The 22,325-nt window shown below is 41.4% G+C and overlaps 1 protein-coding gene across 2 annotated transcripts; it reads left to right on the top strand.

Annotated features, from left to right (window-relative positions):
- The first annotated feature begins 1,839 nt into the window (after positions 1 to 1,839).
- gba3 (glucosidase, beta, acid 3) lies at positions 1,840 to 7,573 on the top strand. 2 transcript variants are annotated; one of them, XM_014155828.3, is made up of 6 exons: positions 1,840 to 2,025; positions 2,147 to 2,259; positions 4,155 to 4,382; positions 4,717 to 5,519; positions 6,427 to 6,550; positions 6,963 to 7,573. In XM_014155828.3, exons 1-6 carry the CDS (start codon positions 2,018 to 2,020, stop codon positions 7,169 to 7,171), a joined length of 1,485 nt encoding a protein of 494 aa, XP_014011303.2. In that variant the 5' UTR covers positions 1,840 to 2,017; the 3' UTR covers positions 7,172 to 7,573. The 2 variants fall into 2 exon arrangements, with proteins under 2 accessions (XP_014011303.2, XP_045557308.1); XM_045701352.2 differs by having other exon boundaries at positions 1,840 to 2,259.
- Positions 7,574 to 22,325: the final 14,752 nt, after the last annotated feature.

Genomic DNA, 22,325 nt, shown 5'->3' with positions numbered 1-22,325 from the left:
AGACTGACTCTGTACCAGTACCCCTGTATATAGCCTCGTTACTGTTCTTTTATTGTTGCTCTTTAATTATTTGTTATTTTTCAATTTTCTTATTTTAATTTTTGGTATTTTTTTACTTTTATTTTTTTTGTAAATACTTTCTTACTTATTTTTCTTAAAACTGCATTGTTGGTTAAGGGCTTGTAAGGAAGCATTTCACTGTAAGGTCTACACCTGTTGTATTCGGTGCATGTGACAAATACAATTTGACTTGATTTGAGTGCATTGGTAGGAGTCGTAGGAGGGGAGATTCTGGGCTAAGCCAACCCGGGAGGGAGCCTCTCACAGTGCTCTAAGGATGAAGCTCTGGCCTGGACGGTCCTGCCGGGATGCAGGGTGAAAGAGCACAGGCAATCGACTTTGGGGATAGCCCACTCTACTGTAAGGCCCTTACTGTTGAGTCTGAGGGACAGTCCCTAGCTGTACACTAACCCAGTGGTAAAGCAGAGTGGCATCTATCAGATCTGTGGGGATTAGGAGCAAGAGATAACGGAACTGCCATTGGGTAGACAGGGCCTAGTTGAGTCAGTTAATCCTGCAGGGGTGGTATTTTAGCTTTAACAACAGCTATTAAACTCTGTAACTGCTTTAAAGTCACCATTGGCCTCATGGTGAAATCCCTGAGCAGTTTCCTTCTGCTCCGGCAACTGAGTTAGGAAGGACACCTGTATCTTTGTAGTGACTCGGTGTATTGATACACCATCCAAAGAGTAATTAATAACTTCACCACGCTCAAAGGGATATTCAGTGTCTGCTTTTTTTACCCATCTACCAATAGCTGCCCTTCTTTGTGAGACATTGTAAAACCCCCCTGGTCTTTGTGGTTGAATCTGTGTTTGAAATTCACTGCTCGACTGAGGGACATTACAGATACTTGTATGTGTGGGGTACAGAGATGAGGTAGTCATTCAAAAATTATGTTCAACACTATTATTGCACACAGAGTGAGTCCATGCAACTTGTTTTGTGACTTGTTAAGCACATTTTTAGTCCTGAACTTATTTAGGCTTGGCATAAAGATGGGGTTGAATACTTATTGATTCAAGACATTTCAGCTTTTCATTTTTTATTCATTAGTAAAAATGTCTAATGTCCAACCACTCTTTCACGCTGCTGCTACTCTCTGTTCATCATATGCATAGTCACTTTAACCATATCTACATGTACATACTACCTCAATCAGCCTGACTAACCGGTGCCTGTATGTAGCCTTCCTGCTGTTATAGCCTTCGCTACTGTATATAGCCTCGCTACTGTTATTTTCCCCTGTCTTTTTACTGTTGTTTTATTTCTTTACTTACCTATTGTTCACCTAATACCTTTTTTGCACTGTTAGGTAGAGCCTGTAAGTAAGCATTTCACTGTAAGGTCTACACCTGTTGTATTTGGAGCACGTGACAAATAAACTTTGATTTGATTTGAATTCCACTTTGACACTATGGGGTGTTGTGTGTAGGCCAGTGACACAAAATCTAAATGTAATTTTTAATTCAGGCTGTAACAATAAAATGTGGAAAAGGTCTAGGGGTGTGAATATTTTCTGAAGTCAGATAGATCCTCATCTTCCAGCTGTTTTTTTTTACTCCATCCTTTTTGTAGCCTACAAACAGAATTTGCGCAGCGCGAGTTCACAACAACGCTAGCGAACAAGCCCTAGTGATGTAACGCATCAGAGTCTACATAACTAAAAGCCAATTTATGCTTTATTCTAAATATGGTTGGAGGCTATGTGTGGAGGGTGTGACGCAATAGCGAAGCCTCCAGAGTCATGCAGAGACCAAATTGAGTTATGTACCGCACCGCCGTGCACTTCCCAAATGTTGTAACAATGCGGAGGGCTCCGTTTAGCTCCGCATCGACATTAATGGTTGACAGTCGGTAATGGCTGGAGGTCCTATATAAACACAAACTCACTTCCTTGAAAACTTCCTACACAATAGCTCTGCTCAACAGTTCTGCGCTGCTCCACGAAGCATGAATGCCACGGTAAATACTGCACGGCCAATGCAGAGGACAGATTGACCATGTAGCTCCTCTAACTCTTACCTGCTTGACAATACAATATTTCACAACAAGGTTTGTTGATTTTTTTTTTTTTTACATGTAGGCAAATATTAACCAACAGCCCTGAATGGAATTGTATCCATACGAACGATTCTGAAACCATGTTCCCGTCTAACTTTGCATGGGGCGCGGCTACATCCGCTTATCAAATCGAAGGTACGTAATAAGAATTTGTTCCCGCCGGCGGTAACGGTGTTTCTTTTGTGTGCATTTGTAGATACAGTCATTTGATTAGGAAACGTAATGCGCGTCCCCGAGACGACTTTCTCTGGCCAAGCGCGAGAAGTAGGCTGCTTGCAACCTATAGGTCTACCGGCAGGCTGCAGTTGGATCTCTAATGCAAAAGGGGGACTATTGATAGTAGCCTAATAGTTGAAACATTAATGAAGTTGTGTATAGATTTAATAACTACAGCATGAGCTATATACATACAGAATGAGCAACTATAGACTCAGAGTAGCCCATTGACAGTGCATTCAGAAAGTATTCAGACCCCTTCACTTTATCCACATTTTGTTACATTACAGCCTTATTCTAAAATTGATTAGTTTTTTTCCCTCGTCAATCTACACACAATACCTCATAATGACAAATCAAACTGGTTTTTAGATTTTCTTTGCAAATGTATAAAAAATACAAATTCAGATTCTTTACTCAGTACTTTGTTGAAGCAACTTTGGCAGCGATTACAGCTTTGAGTCTTTTTGGGTATGACGCTACAAGCTTGGCACACTTGTATTTGGGGAGTTTCTCCCATTCTTTGCATATCCTCTCAAGCTCTGTCAGGTTGGATAGGGAGCGTCGCTGCACAGCTATTTTCAGGTCTCTCCAGAGTTGTTCGATCGGGTTCAAGTCCGGGCTCTGGCTGGGCCACTCAAGGACATTCATAGATTTGTCCAGAAGCCACTCCTGTGTTGTCTTGGCTGTGTGCTTAGTGTCGTTGTCCCGTTGGAACCTTCCAACAGGATAACGAGCGTAGGACAGCGAGAGCAGGTTTTCATCAAGGATCTCTCTGTACTTTACTCCGTTCATCTTTCCCTCGATCCTGACTAGTCTACCAGTCCCTGCTGCTGAAAAATATCCCCACAGCATGATGCTGCCACCACTATACTGCACCATAGGGAGGGTATTGGCCAGGTGATGAGCGGTGCCTGGTTTCCACCAGATGTGACGCTTGGCATTCAGGCTAAAAGTTTCTCATGGTCAGAGTCCTTTAGATGCTTTTGGCAAATTCCAAGTGGGCTATCATGTGCCTTTTACTGAGGAGTGGCTTCTGTCTGGCCACTCTACCATAAAGGCCTGGAGCTCTGTCAGAGTGACCATCGGGTTGTTGTTCACCTCCCTGACCAAGGCCCTTCTCTCTCTATTGCTCAGTTTGGCCGTGTTAAGAATGATGGAGGCCACCATTTAAGAATGATGGAGGCCACTGTGTTCTTGGGGACCTTCAATGCTGCAGAAATGTTTTGGTACCCTTCCCCAGATCTGTGCCTCGACACAATCCTGTCTCGGAGCTCTACGGACAATTCCTTCGACCTCATGGCTTGGGTTTTGCTCTGACATGCACTGTCAACTGTGGGACCTTGTATAGACAGGTGTGTGCCTTTCCAGATCACGTCCAATCAATTGAATTTACCACAGGTGGACTCCAATCAAGTTGTAGAAACATCTCAAGGATGATCAATGGAAACAGGATGCACCTGAGCTCAATGTAGAGTCTCATAGCAAAGAGTCTAAATACTAATGTAAATAAGGTATTTTTTAAATATATTTTTACGTACATTTACAAACATTTCTAAAAACCTGTTTTCGCTTTGTCATTATGGGGTATTGTGTGTAGATTGATGAGGAAAACAATTCATTTAATACATTTGAGAATAAGGCTGTAACGTAACAAAATGTTGAAAAAGTGAAGGGGTCTGAATATTTCCCGAATGCACTGTATATAGGCTACAGTACAATAGCTATTTTTAGGAATTGTAGGCACATTTTTCTTAAGAATTTTTTTTGTTTTTGGTATTCAAACTGCTACTGCTATGAATTGAACCTTGCAGGAGGCTGGGATGTGGATGACAAGGGACCGAGCATTTGGGACACGTTCTGTCACGAGGGGGGCAGACTAGTGTTCGAGGGCCAGAGTGGAGATATCACCTGTAACAGCTATGAGCTCTGGGAAGAGGATCTCCGGTGTATCCGTCAGCTAGGCCTGACCCACTACCGCCTGTCTCTGTCCTGGTCCCGCCTGCTACCGGAGGGGATAACACGGCACGTCAATCAAAAAGGTAGCTGTACTCGGGTGGGGTGGGGGGAAACCATCTTGAAGACTTACCTTGAGACTGTGTAGTGGTTACTTACGATAAGATTCCTCCAGTATTTATTTGTGGTGAATGCCTATGACATATGATATGATAAAAAAAAGAAATATACATTATTGTGTTACGACCAGGCTTTTGTTTATGTAAACAGTGCAGTGCCACAAACTCTGTCAAGGGGTCTGGACCCTTTTGCCACAGTTTGTTGTGTGCTTTTCTTATCAGTGCAGCGTCCCTGATTTGAAGACTAATTTAGCCTTGATACCCATGATTTACTACTAAGCTATGTGTCTCTGTCCTGCAGGTTTGCGATACTACAACAAAGTGATCAATGATTTGCTGGCTAGTGACGTGTTGCCAATGGTTACCCTGTACCACTTTGACCTGCCACAAGCTCTCCAGGACCAGGGAGGTTGGAAATCACCTGAGATTGCGGCCATCTTTGACAGCTACGCCCGCTTCTGCTTTGAAGCGTTCGGGGATCGTGTGAAACTGTGGATCACGTTGAACGAGCCATACGTGTGCGCTAAACTGGGCCACGAGGATGGCATCTTTGCCCCGGGGGTAAAAGAACCAGGGATGGCTGCCTACCTGGTGGGCCACAACATGCTACGTGGCCACGCCAGGGCCTGGCACAGCTACAATGTCCTCTACAGGGAAAAACAGGGTGGCTCGGTGTCCTTAGCGATTAATAGCGACTGGGCTGAACCGTTGGACCCGGCCAGTCCTGATGACACGGCCGCCACTGAACGCTACCTGGCCTTTACACTAGGGTGGTTTGCCTGGCCCCTGTTTGTCACTGGAGACTACCCAGAAGTGATGAGGTCTAGTATTGAGGTCAGAAGCAAAGAACTGGGTTACGAAGAAGGTTCTAGACTGCCCAGGTTCTCCAAAGACGAGCCTAGTCTTCTCGGCACGGCTGACTTTTTTGCGTTGAACTACTATACGTCTCGGAGGGTGAAGCCAGGTGAATGTTGTCCAGGGGTGTTGGGGTTGAAGAGTGACCAGGATGCAGAAGGGGTGGTGGACCCATCCTGGCCGGTATGTGGGGTGTCATGGCTGGCTGTGGTTCCTGACGGCTTGAGGAAACTGCTGAAGTACGTTAAGGTAAAGAGGACCAGGGTCCTGTTCCAATACTTACAAAAATAAAACAAAGTTTTAAAAGTTCCACTTCTACCAATCCACATCATGTCAGATCAGTGATTACATTAAGGAAAGTACACATTTTTAAAGTATCCGAACAGCGCCCAGGTTAACAGGGTCGGCTCCATTCGAAAGCAGTCAATTCAGAGGATGAAATGACGTTTTAGAATACATTTTTTCTGATGATTTTACATTTAAGGATTATTCAATTCATGAATCCCCTGCCTTGAGCCAAACCTTTAGTGAGGAGAAAACATTTAACATTAATAGAGTTGCTCGCTATTGATAGTTTTTTTGCACAGTAAACAGATTGGGGACCCATTACAGTTGTCACATTGAATTGTGTCACACTGAATTGTGTCACATTGATTGCTTCAGGTGAAAACTGTTTTTTGAGAATGAGAAATATCCTGCTGTCGCAGTTTGTCACCGGGGTAAATCGATTTGAATGCAATTTAGCTAGTATACCATTGAAATTTTAATTGAAAATGTAACTTCTAATACCGCAAAGATGACCGGTCCACCCACCGTTAAATGTCAACTTAAATGGTAATGTCTATTCTATTATCTATATTTCTATGATTTTCCTATGGAGGATTGACAGTAGAATTTAAAACAACATATTCCCATTCAAGTCAACATTCTCTGATGTGTGGACCTCCAACCATCTTTGTGGTACCATTTGAAAGTTTAAATTTGTGGAACGAAACCAACAAAAGCCAGAACACACACACACACACACACACACACACACACACACACACACACACACACACACCACTGTACTTTAAAGCCTTCCACTGTGTTGGTTGACTGTCATTATTGAACTCATATTTTATTGGACAATGATAGCAACCAGTTTCTTTGACAGGACACATTCAACAACCCTGCGATCTACATCACAGAAAATGGCTTCTCCCAGGTGGGGCCAGTGGACATGGAAGATGTCCAGCGCTGTGGGTTTTACCATGACATCATCCAGGAAGTAGCCAGAGGTATAGACCAGAAAGTGGCCACCATAAAGCTGCCGTATATTATGGAGAATCTATCATTATTTAATGTGAATTTCTTCTGAAATTCAATCCAGTCGCTACTTGTACTATTTAAATCTCTGAGGGGTTGCTTCTCACATAAAATCGTAGTATTTATACATGATCCAGAATCTAAGCTACAGGGGACTGAGTGACTTGAATCCTTCATTGATGAACCTGTTCTTTAGAATTAGTGACAGTATTTAGCTAATTTCAGGTCAATGGAGAAGGTTAAGAGAGAGACTATGGCAATCATAATACAATGGGATCTTGTCCTTTTGTAATGTGAACAAAGTATTTTCACATTACCCCTTAATGCGCACTGTCACATGTATTTTTATAAAAATACCATGTATGTTGTTTATCTTTGTTCTAGCTCTCCGAGAGGATGGTGTTGACGTGCGAGGCTATTTCGCCTGGTCTCTCCTGGATAACTTTGAATGGGCCGACGGGTTCAGCGTACGTTTTGGCCTGTTCCACGTGGACTTCTCTCGACCGGAGCGACCACGGACTGCGTACCGCTCTGGAAGGGAGTATGCTGGCATAATTTCCAAGTACAGATCTCAGACCATGGTAAATACCTAAACAGCCAATGGGCATAGTGTTAATCAGCCAATAACAGCTATTCTTTTGCTCAATGTTCTGTTCTAATTGACTGCAACCAAGCTTGGTCCATTGCAATGTTCCTACAGGCAATTTTGAATTGAAGCCCATCTGAAACAGATGGTAGCTGTGAAGTCTTTAAGACGTTCGCGTGTGGCTCAGTTGGTAGAACATGGTGTTTGTAACACCAGGGTTGTGGGTTCGATTCCCATGGGGGACCAGTATGGAGAAAAAAATGTATGAAATGTATGCATTCACTACTGTAAGTCGCTCTGGATAAGAGCGTCTGCTAAATGACGTAAATGTACGTCAACCCTGAAAATGTTTTGTTAAACAGTGCTAAGCTTATTCTGCTTCCTTCGCAATAAAGTGATTTTTGTCTGATTTCTTCCCTGACTTTGGCATAGAAATGCAAGGACCCAGCCAAAGAGTGTTACATTTATTCAAGTGGGTGGAAAATGTATTCCATCCTGCCCAATTCCCATTCAATTTGTACAAAGGGTTTATGTTGCCAGGCCAAGCTGTTGTGGCCAATGCAGGGCTTGGTGAGGGGCACAAGTCTACAGAGGTGTGTGTGTGACCTCATATCTCAACCCGCAAGGCCCCTGTATGGCTCAGATGATTAAAAAAAAAATCCTATACAGCCCTCATGTTGAAACAAAATACACAATGCAACTCACTGTGCCCGGTGGAGAGTTGGGGTTGAGTGAGAGCTTGATTTAACACTAAGAGTAAAAACATTAAAAATTATGCCAGGCAGGAGCCCATGCCCAGGTAAGAAGGATCACATTGTCTAAAACACAGGTTTGTATATACAAACAGAGAATTGGAGATAATACACAGGGAGGGGTCACTTGGATGTCAGTACGTTATGAGGGGAGAGTTACAGACATTCAAATGTCCAGGATGAGGACGAACATGGACAAACATTTACCAGCCAAATGTTAGCAAATGTCAACATTGTTACTGGTGCTCGATGTTTGCTGCTCATTGTGCTATTCATTGGCAGGAGAAGCCTTCAAAACAGCCAATTCGTCAGGGCATGGACTCTACAAGGTGTCGAAAGTGTTCCACAGGAATGCTGGACCATGTTGCTTCCAATGTATCCCAACTGTTAAGCGTGAAAAACCCAGTAGCGTTGCAGTTCTTGACACAAACTGGTGCGCCTAACACCTAGTACCATACCCTGTTCAAAGGCACTTACATTTTTTGTCTTGCCCATTCACCCTCTGAATGGCACACATAGTACTCGTGCTTCTACACCTGCATTGCTTGCCGTTTGGGGTTTTAGGCTGGGTTTCTGTACAGCACTTTGAGATATCAGCTGATGTAAGAAGGGCTTTATAAATACATTTGATTTGACATACACAATCCATGTCTCAATTGTCTCAAGATTAAAAAATCCTTATGTAATCTGTGGATTTAACAAGTGACATCAATAAGGGATCATAGCTTTCACCTGGTCCGTCTATGTCATGGAAAGAGCAGATGTTCTTAATGTTTTGTATACTCTGTGAATACAGTACTGTACATACTATAAAAGGGAAACTGTCCTTCTTAGCATCAATGGAGTAAAGGCATCCGTCAGATGTGTTTTTAGTTTAAAGGGTAAAGGGTCTGCCCATTGGGGGCTGAGGTACAGACAACATATTGCTCTCTTAATGGATCCAAACACCAGGAGGATTATGATACTTCCTGTGTATGAGACCCTAGTCGAATGGAATAGAGCTGTGGTATAAAGACTCATGGACAGGAGTACTGAGAACTCCAAAAAAGCAAATGCATCCAACAAATGTATACAGTCACATGCTTGATGTAGTCATTGAATGCTATGAATATGGGACCAAATACTTAACTTTTTACTACTATAACCCACATATAAGTGAATATGTCCCAATACTTTTGGTCTCCTAAAATGGGGGGACTATGTACAAAAAGTGCTGTAATTTCTAAACGGTTCTCCCGATATGGATGAAACTACCCTAACATTAAAGCTGACAGTCTGCACTTTAACCAATTTTAAATCCAAACTTTTGGAGTATACAGACAAAAGAAGAAAAAATGCTTCACTCTTCCAATAATTTCGGAGGGCACTGAATGGAACATCCTGTTTGTGTTTCCCTGAATCTGAACCCTTTTCATACAAATGTTCCTTTGTGAACTACAGTGTGTACTGTACAACAGCCTTAACCTGTAGTTTCAGTAGTACCTCTTTTGCCATCTCGTCTTTCCATTCATTGAATTCAAAGCCACCAATGACATTCAGTAAAAGGTATTAACAAGATACAAATAGATTTATTGCATTATGAGCCTGTCAGCATGGATAAAACTCATTGGAACACCTCTGATCGGAATGCCATGCTGAACAACAGATGTCATCATGCCACCAGAAAACCAGGGTGGCATTTGTGTACTGCTCTGGCTGCTCCCGCAGCTGTGAGAAACTACTCAGAGAACAAGGTGAAAATCCTCCATCAAGTTCTGTGTTTACTTGATGTACATACTGTGGTTAATTCTGGTTTCATTTAACATAGACCGTCGAACAATGGACTGCAACACCTGCACAGCTGAGGCTGGTCTTTCTCTGGGCAAGCCATCGCAAAACACCACTGAATGGCATGTCATGCACCCAAATATTTTGAGGGGGGACTTAAGGGATGACCAAACTGAATGTATTTGAATTAATACAGTGTAGAATGAACTACATCTTGTATTTTTTTTTATCCGACAAATGAATGAAATTGCTCCCTTAGTTTCAGTGGGCATTGACGATTGAACAGCCTCAATTGAGGCTGAAATTGTTCAAATAAAATTATACTTATTTTCAGTTAAAGAATTGGATTTATTTGTTGTTTTGCTGTTAGAGAAAAAAGATATTCCTTTTACTCGAGTACACGTGAACAACATGCTGGTTCTTTTTGTTGGCTTACACTGCAGCTGTGTGGTTCTAAATGGAACTACAGCTTTAATGCCAAATTAAATGATCATGGACACAACGTGGCGTCACACAATAAAGTGTTTTGAACCAATACAATGTATAACAAACAATCTATCTATCCACAAGTCCCTAAACCCTATCTGTCGTTATGATATATTTCACATTAAATATTAATATTTATGCACCAGTAGGATACAAAGCATAATTTATATTATGTATTATGTGACTTTGTTGTTTGCATTAATAAGGATATTGTGGCATGACGTATCGTCGACTATGCAGATTGTTTTCAACAGACGTGAAAAATGCCTCCGTGGCCCTCCTCTATTTAAGTCAAGCAGAATGAATTTGTCTTTTGTCTTATGATGAATAGCAACCAATTGTGCGGCCATCAATAATGTCTTTGAAGTCGGCAGTGAATATTTCTACGCAGATTTTTTTTTTATATGTATGTGTGATTTAACAACCTTTCACACCACTTCTCTAACCTGTCTTGAAAACCTTTGGACCAGATAATACATTCTTTAAAGTGCTTTCACCAAAGTTTGCCTCCTATTTTTCAGAGGGAATAACAACATTAACAGCAGAATATAAGTATGGTAAATTATTAATTAAAGGGGCATATTTACCATATTTATTCTCTCCAGCACCATACCAATGTCTACGTATTTGAAAACAGCGATAAAGACAAACAAGTGTGGAAACCAGTAAATGAACACACTAATAATAATTTTACACAACATATCAATAATCCTACTCAGTTTGAATCATACAAAACTTTGCACGTTATAATTCTACCAGCTTCCAAACTATAAGGCTACATTTGGAACACATGACAAGCCCATATTCAATAAGGTAAGCACAATAACTAAGTGTTTCTTTTCAGTATCAAATTGGGGGTAAAATGAGAGATCTTGAGTTATTTCCATATGACCTTTGATTGTCAAGGTATGTAATTTTCCCTCTAAATTCTAGCCTGGATTGGGTGAGTAATTTCCCAGGCTGTCTATCATTATTGATAGATTCATCTTTCCATGTGACTAACTGGGGACTAGTATGTGTGAGAGAACTACTTCGGAATTGATTGCCTGAAATATGAGGAAAAGTTAGCATTGGCCCTAACGAGCGGCAAGATTGGTATTTTGTGATAGTTAGAATGTAATAATATGTGCCTACTGCAGGTTGGAATGCTGAAACATTAATTAACATTTTAATAATTCTCTGTTACAGCCTCTTGTAATCAGCCCCACAAATATTAAACTTTCATTCTTTATGTAGGGAATTCATTCATATTAGGCTGTGATTTAAAAAGTCACTAAGCAAGCCGTTCACCCGAACGTGCTTTCCAATTAAGCCACAAATGTATAACGTATAATACATTAATAATACATTATTATTGTCATTATTATTTGTATTTGGACAAACTTAACTTGTTATATTTGACAGGCCCTATAAAATATTCAATGGCTAGGGAACTCATTTTCTTAATATAAGTTATCTGAATAATTTAGCTGCAAATGAACGAGTATCTTCATAATAAATTACAGTGCATTGGGAAAGTATTCAGAGCCTTTGACTTTTTCCACATTTAGTTACGTTACAGCCTTATTCTAAAATTGATTAAATATGTTTTTTCCCTCATCATTCTACACACAATATCCCATAATGGCAAAGTGAAAAAAAGGTTTTTAGAATTTTAGCAAATTTATTAAAAATAAAAGACATAAATACCTTATTTACATACAGTACCAGCCAAAAGTTTGGACACACCTACTCATTCAATTTTTTTCATTATTTTTACTATGTTCTACATTGTAGAATAATTGTGAAGACATCAAAACTATGAAATAACACATTTCGATCATGTAGTTACGAAATAAGTGTGAAACAAATTAAAATATATTTTATATTTGCGATTCTCTAAAGTAGCCACCCTTTGCCTTGATGACAGTTTTGCACACTCTTGGCATTCTCTCAACCAGATTGATGAGGTAGTCACCTGGAATGCATTTCAATTAACAGGTGTGCCTTGCTAAAAGTTCATTTGTGGAATTTCTTTCCTTCTTAATGCGTTTGAGACAATCAGTTGTGTTGTGACAAGGTATACAGAAGATAGCCCTATTTGGTAAAAGACCAAGTCCATATTATGGCAAGAACAGATCAAATGAGCAAAGAGAAACGACAGTCCATCATTACTTTAAGACATGAAGGTCAGGCAATCTGGGAAAATGTCAAGAACTTTGAAAGTTTCTTCAAGTGCAGTCGCAAAACCCATCAAGCACTGTGAAGAAACTGGCTCTTCTGAGGACCGCCACAGGAAATGAAGACCCAGAGTTCTCTCTGTTGCACAGGATAAGTTCATTAGTGTTACCAGCCTCAGAAATTGCAGCCCAAATACATGCTTCACAGAGTTCAAGTAACAGACACATCTCAACATCAACTGCTCAGAGGAGACTGCGTGAATCAGGCCTTCATGGTCGAATTGCTGCAAAGAAACCACTACTAAAGGACACCAATAATAAGAAGAGACTTGCTTGGCCCAAGAAACATGAGCAACGGAACTATATTTTTGGTTCCACTAGATTTTTGGTTCCAGTGTCTTTTTGAGAAGCAGAGTAGGTGAACAGATGATCTCTGCATGTGTGGTTCCTACCGTGAACCATGGAGGAGAAGGTGTGATGGTGTGGGTGTGCTTTGCTGGTGACACTGTCAGTGATTTATTTAGAATTCAAGAAACACTTAACCAGCATGGCTACCACAGCATTCTGCAGTGATACGCCATTCCATTTGTTTTGCGCTTAGTGGGACTATCATTTGTTTTTCAACAGGACAATGAACCAACACACCTGCAGGCTGTGTAAGGGCTATTTGACCAAGAAGGAGAGTGATGGAGTGCTGCATCAGATGACCTGGACTCCACAATCACCCGACCTCAACCCAAATGAGATCGTTTGGGATGAGTTGGACCGCAGAGTGAAGGAAAAGCAGCCAACAAGTGTGCAGCCAACATGTTTCTACAACTTAATTGGAGTCCACCTGTGATAAATTCAATTGATTGGACATGATATGGAAAGGCACACAGCTGTCCATATAAGATCCCACAGATTACAGTGCATGTCCGAGCAAATACCAAGCCATGAGGTTGAAGGAATTGTCCGTAGAGCTCCGGGACAGGATTGTGTCAAGGCAGCATTGAAGCTTCCCAAGAACACAGTGGCCACCATCATTCTTAAATGGAAGAAGTTTGGAACCACCAAGACTCTTCCTAGAGTTGGCCACCTGGCCAAACTGAGCAATCGGGGAGAAGGCCCTTGGTCAGGGAGGTGACCAAGAACCCGATGGTCATTCTGACAGAGCTCCAGTGTTCCTCTGTGGAGATGGGAGAACCTTCCAGAAGGACAACCATCTCTGCAGCATTCCACCAATTAGGCCTTTATGTTAGAGTGGCCAGACGGAAGCCACTTCAGTGAAAGGCACATGACAACACGCTTAGAGTTTGCCAACAGGCACTTAAATGACTCTCCGACCATGACAAACAAGATTCTCTGGTCTGATGAAACCAAGATTGAACAATTTGGCCTGAATGCCAAGCGTCACGTCTGGAGGAAACCTGGCACCATCCCTACATGGTGGTAGCAGCATCATGCTGTGGGGATGTCTTTCAGTGGCAGGGGCTGGAAGACTAGTCAGGATCGAAGGAAAGATAAACTGAGAAAATTACAGAGATCCTTAATGAAAATCTGCTCCAGAGCGCTCAGGGCTGGGGCAAAGGTTCACCTTCTAACAGGACAACGACTCTAAGCACACAGCCAAGACAACGCAGGAGTGGCTTCAGGATAAGTCTCTGAATGTCCTTGAATGGCCCAGCCAGAGACCGGACTTGACCCGATCGAACGTCTCTGCAGAGACCTGAAAATAGCTGTGCAGCAAAGCTCCCCATCCAACCTGACAGAGCTTGAGAGGATCTGCAGAGAAGAATGGGGGAAACTTACCAAATACAGGTGTGCCAAGCTTCTAGTGTCATACCCAAGAAGACTTGAGGCTGTAATCGCTGCCAAACGTGCTTCAACAAGGTACAGAGTAAAGGATCTGAAAATGTTATATTTCAGTTTTTTATTTTTATAAATGAGCAAAAAAATGTAAAAAATAACTGCTTTTGCTTTGTCATTATCAAATCAAATCAAAATGTATTTGTCACATGCGCCGAATAAAATAGGTGTAGACCTTGCAGTGAAATGCTCACTTACAAGCCCTTAACCAACAAAGCCGTTTTAAGAAAATACCCCCCAAAAAGTAAGAGATAAGAATAACAAATAATTAAAGAGCAGCAGTAAATAACAATAGCGGGGTTATATACAGGAGGTATCGGTACAGAGTCAATGTGCGGGGGCCCAGTGTCGAGGTAATTGAGGTAATATGTACATGTAGGTAGCAGAGAGAACAGCCTATGACTAGGGTGGCTGGAGTCTTTGACAATTTTTAGGGCCTTCCTCTGACACCGGCTGGTATAGAGGTCCTGGATGGCAGGAAGCTTGGCCCCGGTGATGTACTGGGCCGTACGCACTACCCTCTATAGTGCCTTGCGGTCGAATGGTTTTTATGGGTTAGTGTGTGTAGATTGATGAGAAGAAAAAAAACAATTAAATCCATTTTAGAATAATGCTGTAACGTAACAAAATGTGGAAAAAGGTAAGGGGTCTGAATACTTTCCGAATGCACTGTATATAAAAATTCCTGAGTCTTAGGTCTTGACATATACAGGTACAGATACCTTTTCTATTTACCCTCATATACATATTCCTGGGAGAAATGGTGCATTGAAATTGTTAATTTATTATCACGACAAAGAGATGTGCCCTTTGTGTACTGAAATGATAGCTTTCATGTATTTCACCATCTCTTCCTCTCTCACATTCCTAGTCTCTCTATCTCGTTCTCTCTCAGCCAATCAGAAAGGGACAGAGGAGAGGTCTATACAGATCTCTGTATCTCTTTCTCTCTCTCGCCCTCTCTCCTTTTCTCTCATATCTACAGTATATGCGCGCCTCTATCTTCCCCATCCCTCTTTCTCTTTCACCCTCTCTCTCTTTTCCTCCTCTCTTCCTCTCTCTCTCCCTCTCTACTCCCTCTCTCCTCTCTCTTTCTCTACAGAGCTCATCTCCTTCCCTCCTTCTAATCGCATTGCTGCTCAGTCTCCATTGACAAGAGAGGAGAAGAAAGAAAAAAAAAACAGCCCAAACTTTCTAAATCCCATTGACCTACTTCACCAGACATTTTGCTGGGAATTCATATTAATGCGAAACACTGAAAAAGAAATGTAGAAAAAATGTGTTCTCTTTTTATTTTTTTCTCATCACAACCTCAATATCCCCCTCTTCTTTGAGCTAAAAGCCATTTCCAGCACATCACATTCTGAGGGTAGGGTGGGGGGGGGGGGGGGATAAATGCTTTTTTGCGTGGCATAACTCGCTCTTTCTGAGCTTTTGTCCATCTCGTAAGAAGTGTGACATCGGAGTTAAAAAGCGATTGGACAGCCTCGACATTGATTCTTGAATTTGGGGATGAGACAAGATTGAGGGATGAATGCTTCGGCCTCGAAGACAGGAACTGACATAGCAGGAGCGATGCCGAGGACTAAAGCACACAGAAATTAAGCAAAAAAGAACAAACTATTCAAAGTTTTTCTTTGTGGTCCCACTGAGAGAGAGGAAATGACCTCACTGACGACTGTTCAAGCCCAACTTCTCCCGCGTACGACAGCTCTCCGTGATGGGAGTTCACATACCCCTTGAAAAATCAAACGCTTGTGGAATAATCAGTTGCTTCTGAGAGCACAGTGGGTGAGGTGTGAGGAGATTGGTATTCCGGGTGTGTGTGTACGGTAGGTAGGTCTAGCGGGGGTGGGAGAGAGACCCCCTGTGTGTGTTGAGGTGACCAATGAGCCAAGTTCCGCCGTCTCTATCTCATGGCGGAAGCCGCGGGAGAGAGATAGAGTGAGTGTGTGTGCGTGTTTGTGTGTGTGTGTATCACACCGGGACACCTGCAGCAGCTAGAAAATCAGAAGTTAGTAGTTAGGAGCCAAGCAGAGAGAGAAAGAGATAATACATCAAATATAGACACTCTTGTGACCACTGTGATTATTATTTGTCCCTGATCGTCATCTATGAATGTTTGAACATCTTGAAGAACAATCTGGCCTTAATGGCCATGTACTCTTATAATCTCCACCCACACAGTAAGAAGAGGACTGGCCACACCTCAGAGCCTGGTTCCTCTCTAGGTTTCTTCCTAGGTTCCTGCTTTTCTAGGGTGTTATTCCTATCCATCGTGCTTCTACATCTGCATTGCTTGCTGTTTGGGGTTTTAGGCTGGGTTTCCGTATATGCACTTGGAGACATCTGCTGATGTAAAAAGGGCTTTATAAATACATTTGATTTGATTTGATATTTCTGTGCTAGTATGCAAACCGACTCCCATTAAAAATGTCAACAAAGACCAACACGAAATCTGAAACACCCTTGAATCTTGTCAAACGTCATTGAAACTCACCAATGTAACAACCACAACACCCCAAAACAATACCTAACTATTTCCACAAAAACATCATCAATGATCCCTACCAAAGTGATCAATAAAACCCCATAATCATCCGATAATCACCCTGTTTTTGCCTGAAGGATTATGGTTCCAGCAATCGCTGTCGACTGCCGCCTCTTTAGCCTTACACTAAAAGGTATCAGTGCTAAATAACGGGAGATGCCTCCGTCCACTGTCCTCTCGCTAGTGACAAAGCAAGGAGGTGAGGTGATGGTGGGGAGCAACAGTGTGCTACTGCCTCGCTAACCAGTGGTGGAAAATGTACACAATTGTTATACTTGAGTAAAAGTCTTAAACTATTTGGTTTTAAGTGTCAAAAGTAGTATCAAAAGTAAATGTAATTGCTAAAATATACTCACGTAAGTATCAAATGTAAAAGTGAAACTATAAATCATTTCAAATTCCTTATATTAAGTAAACAAGATGTCACTACTTTCGTGTTTTTATTTTATTTACGGATAGCAAGGGGCACGTTCCAACAAACAAAGCATTTGTGTTTAGTGAGTCCGCCAGATCAGAGGCGGTAGAGATGACCAGGGATGCTCTCTTGATAAGTGTGTGAATTGGACCATTTTCCTGTGCTGCTAAGAATTCAATGTGTAATGAGTATGTAATGTAATGGGTGTCAGGGAAGATTTTATGGAGTAAAAAGTAAACTATTTTCTTTAGGAATGTAGTGAAGTAACAGTTGTCCAAAATATAAATAGTAAAGTACAGATACCCCAAAAAACGATTTAAGTAGTACTTTAAACTATTTTTACTTAAGTGCTTTACACCACTGTCGCTAACACTAATGAGCTCTAAGTGTTGTACGACATGCTCCCTCTCACCCGCGTTGTCACTCAGGGTTGGAGTGTGGCTATTGAGTGAGTAATCTAGGCCCCAGCCCTGGTGATAATGCATTCAAATGAACACCGCTGACCTGACCTACGGGATGGCTTTTTAATCTCACCACTTAATACCAATCAGACCGCTCGCTCGGCACTCGTTAGCTTAGCTTCTTTTTTTTGGCCCAGCCGCTGTCCATTTTCGGCATTGATCAAATAGGTGTGCTAATTGTGTTTAGTTTCTCTGTGATTTCTCTACACATGGATCGTCAGGTGTTTTGGAGCGAGGGGGGTGAAGTGGCACACACACTTGAGTCCTGAGACAAAGTGACATGGGTGTGTGTTAGGGTGTGTAAACCCCTTATCGTGGGTATACAGTAAAGGATTAGGGAGGTTAATAAGGTCACGAGTTTACAGTGGAATTCTGCGACGTGCAAAAGAGCTTTCGCTTTGTTTGGATTAACATAATCATTATCGGCTGGCGCCAAAACCCAACACTGGATTGTTGTGCAAACATTGTTTTCCAACGCAATACAAACCTTCCAAAGGGTTGCCGGGGAAATGTTATAATAATTACCTGGGTGATATTAGTAATTTAAGTGTTCACACTTTAGCAAATAAGCTTGACATTTTTTAATTGGATAAAGGTTGTTGTGAAGGAGGGAGGGAATGTGTGTCTGTGTCGCTTTCTGCCTCTCAGCCAGACAGCATTGAACCCCAGCAAAATGAGGAATAACTCCCTTCAGGTGTTTGGATGTTGGTGTTTTTGTTTTTCCAAGTGATACCGGTAATAAATAGCGGATCAGGCAGAGTTCAAGGCTGCGCACAAATGGGCTTATGAGTTGGCTGGCTTTTTGGGGGCTTTTATCGTTATGAATCTCTTTGGTGTTTGTGTGTGCGTATGTGTGTGTGTCTATGTGTGTCTTTCCGTCTGTGAATGTGTGTGTGTGTGTGTGTCTGTGTGTGTCTGTTGGGGGGGAGGGCATTAGCAGTGTTTTAACTCGTGAGCAGGGCTATGAAGGTAAATCAAACCCCCTTGGCCCTCAGACGTCACAGGGAGTGGAGAGGATGGAGAGAAAAGAAAACAGAAAGAAAAAGGGAAAACGCAAACTCACACCTACACACACACTCTGGAGTGACTTACACAGAAGCCCTCCACTCCCCAAACTCACTTCTTTATATTGTGTACAAGAAATTTGAATTGAACTGAATAGGGTGCAATTAAGAGGGATTTAACAGGATTTGCTAAGAGGGTCACTCCGGGGAGATCAAGGCCTATACCTTGGATAGCCAATTCGGTCCGGAATGTATATTTCCAGTTCAATTTAAAAACGCAACAATGGCCACTCGAAGACAACTGTCATCTTATGGGAGTTGCTACGCCACCCTGGAACCTCAATAATGATGGGATTAGACGCATGGCAATTGTTATTCCAGCCCTTTTGTTTAGACAAGAGCTTTTTGTTAGTGCATCGCTCTGAAACATACTTCCCCTCTCCTCTGTCACTCCAATGGATGCAGAAATCTCCACCAGCCAGTGGACATGAAACGTGTTGGATACTGTGTAAGTGTAGTCATTCTTATATAATTATAACGCTTTTAGAATCTGTTTTTCAAGGGAGATTTGGCCCAAGACTTGACCATAGAGTACATGATTAATGCATAAATGTGAAGGCAATATGTATGCATGCAGTGGTGTAATGTACTTAACTAAAAATACTTTAATGTACCACTTAAGTAGTTTTTTGGGGGATCTGTACTTTACCTTACTATTTATATTTTTGACAGATGTTACTTTTACTCCACTACATTCGTAAAAAAATATGTACTTTTTACTCCATACATTTTCCCTGACACCCAAAAGTACTCGCTACATTTTGAATGTTAACAGTACAGAAAATGTGTCCAATTCAGGAACTTATTAAGAGAACATCCCTGGTCATCCCTACTGCCTCTGATCTGGCGGACTCACTAAACACAAATGTTTGTAAATTATATCTGAGTGCTGGAGTGTGCCCCTGGCCAGAATTAAATAAAAAAAAACAAGAAAGTTGTGCTGTCTGGTTTGCTTAATATAAGAAATTTGAAATTATTCGTACTTTTACTTTTCATACTTACAGTAAGTATATTTCAGCAATTACATTTACTTTGATACTTAAATATATCTAAAACCAAATTCATTTAGACTTTCACTAAAATAGTGTTGTACTGACTTTCACTTTTACTTGAGTCATTTTCTATTAAGGTATCTTTACTTTTACTCAAGTATGACAATTGGGTACTTTTTCCACCACGGTATATACTACCGTTCAAAAGTTTGGGGTCACTTAGAATTGTCCTTGTTTTTTAAAGAAAAGCACATTTTTTGTCCATTAAAATAACATCAAATTGATCAGAAATACAGTGTAGACATTGGTAATGATGTAAAAGACTATTGTTGCTGGAAACGGCTGATTTTGAATGGACTATCTACATAGGCGTACATAGGCCCATTATCAGCAACCCTCACTCCTGTGTTCCAATGGCACGTTGTGTTAGCTAATCCAAGTTTATCATTTTAAAAGGCTAATTGAAATCATTAAAAAACCCTTTTGCAATTATGTTAGCACAGCTGAAAACTGTTGTTCTGATTAAAGAAGCAATAAAACTGGCCTTCTTTAGAACTTTCTTCTGAATCTCGTCAGTCTGTTTTTGTTCTGAGAAATGAAGGCTATTCCATGTGAGAAATTTCCAAGAAACTGAAAATCTCTTCACTGTTGACGTTGAGACTGGTGTTTTATGGGTACTATTTAATGAAGCTACCAGTTGACAACTTGTGAGGCGTCTGTTTCTCAAACTAGACACTAATGTACTTGTCCTCTTGCTCAGTTGTGCACCGGGGCCTCCCACTCCTCTTTCTATTCTGGTTAGAGACAGTTTGCGCTATTCTGTGAAGGGAGTAGTACACAGCATTGTATGAGATCTTCAATTTCTTGGCAATTTCTCACATGGAATAGCCTTCATTTCTCAGAACAAGAATAGACTGATGAGTTTCAGAAGTCTCTAAGAGCCATGGCCTCCTGAGTGGGGCAGTGGTCTAAGGCACTGCATTGCAGTGCTAGCTGTGCCACTAGAGATTCTGGGTTCGAGTCCAGGCTCTGTTGCAGCCGACTGTGACCGGGAGACCCATGGGGCAGTGCACAATTGGCCCAGTGTCATCTGGGTTAGGGGAGGGTTTGGCCAGCAGGGATATCCTTGTCCCATCATGCACTAGCGACTCCTGTGGCAGGCTGGGTGCAGTGCATGCTGTCATGGTCACCAGGTGTATGGTGTTTCCTCTGACACATTGGTGTGTCTGGGTTAAGTGGGCATTGTGTCAAGAAGCAGTATGGGTTGTGTTTCGGAGGACGCATGGCTCTTGACCTTCACCTCTCCAGAGTCTGTATGGGAGTTGCAGTGATGAGACAAGACTGTAACTACCATTTGAGAGAAAAAAGTCTCTAAGAGCTTTCCACACCTCGATTGTGCACCATTTGCACATTATTATTTTCAGAATTCTTCCAGCTCTGCCAAATATTGGTTGTTGATCATTGCTAGCAACAATTTTCAGATTTTGCCATTGATTTTCAAGTAGATTTAAGTCAACAGTGTAAATCTGCTACTCAGGAACATTCACTGTCTTCTTTGTAAGCAACTCCAGTGGAGATTTGACGTTGTGTTTTAGGTTATTGACCTGCTGAATTAATCTCCCAGTGTCTGGTGGAAAGCAGACTGAACCAGATTTTGGCTGTGCTTAGCTCCATTCTGTTTATTTTTTATCTTGAAAAACTCTCCAGTCCTTAACGATCAGAAGCATATCCATAACATGATACAGCCACCACTATGCTTGAAATAATGGATAGTTATACTCAGGAATGTGTTGTATTCGATTGGCCCCAAACATAACACTGTTGTATTCAGGACAAAAAGTTAATTGCTTTGCCACATTGTTTGCAGTATTAATTTAGTTCCTTGTTGCAAACAGGATGCATGTTTTAGAATATTTGTATTCTGTACAGGCTTTCTTCATTTCACTCTGTCAATTAGGTTAGTATTGTGGAGTAACTACAATGGTGTTGATCCATCCTTAGTTTTCTCCTATCACAGCCATTAAACTCTTTAACTGTTTTAAATTCACCATTGACCTCATGGTGAAATCCCTGAGCGGTTTCCTTCCTCTCCGGCAACTGAGTTAGGAAGGATGCCTTGTAGTGACTAGGTGTATTGATACACCATCCAAAGTGTAATTAATAACTTCACCATGCTCAAAGGTATATCTAATGTCAGCTTTTTTATTTACCCATCTACCAATAGGTATCCTCCTTTGCGAGGCATTGAAAAATCTCCCTGGTCTTTGTGGTTGAATATGTGTTTGAAATGCACTGCTCAACTGAGGGACCTTACAGATAATTTTATGTATTGGGTACAGAGATGAGGTAGTTATTCAAAAATCATGTTAAACACTCTTACTACACACAAGTGAGTCCGTGCAACTTATTATGTGACCTGTTAAGCAAATTTTTACTCCTGAACTTATTTAGGCTTGCCATAACAAAGGGTTGAATACTTATTGACTCAAGACATTTAAATTTTTAATATTTAATTCATTTGTAAACATTTTGAAAAACATAATTCCACTTTGACATTATGGTGTGTAGGCCAGTGAAAAAAAATCTCTATTTAATCCATTTTAAATTCAGGCTGTAACACAACAAAATGTGGAAAAAGTCAAGGGGTGTGAATACTTTCTGAAGGC

This window comes from Salmo salar, chromosome 18 (genome assembly GCF_965601325.2).
Source record: "Salmo salar chromosome 18, fSalSal1, whole genome shotgun sequence".
Lineage (NCBI taxonomy): Eukaryota > Metazoa > Chordata > Actinopteri > Salmoniformes > Salmonidae > Salmo > Salmo salar.
The sequence above is the reverse complement of the archived record's forward strand: the minus strand, read 5'-3'. Positions and strand labels throughout refer to the sequence as shown.

Bases quoted from the DNA above. Each gene is read 5' to 3' on its own strand.
- gba3 (XM_014155828.3), top strand. The intron at 2,260-4,154 runs GTACGTAATAAG...TGAACCTTGCAG, and splicing joins ATCCGCTTATCAAATCGAAG to GAGGCTGGGATGTGGATGAC. The intron at 4,383-4,716 runs GTAGCTGTACTC...TCTGTCCTGCAG, and splicing joins ACGGCACGTCAATCAAAAAG to GTTTGCGATACTACAACAAA.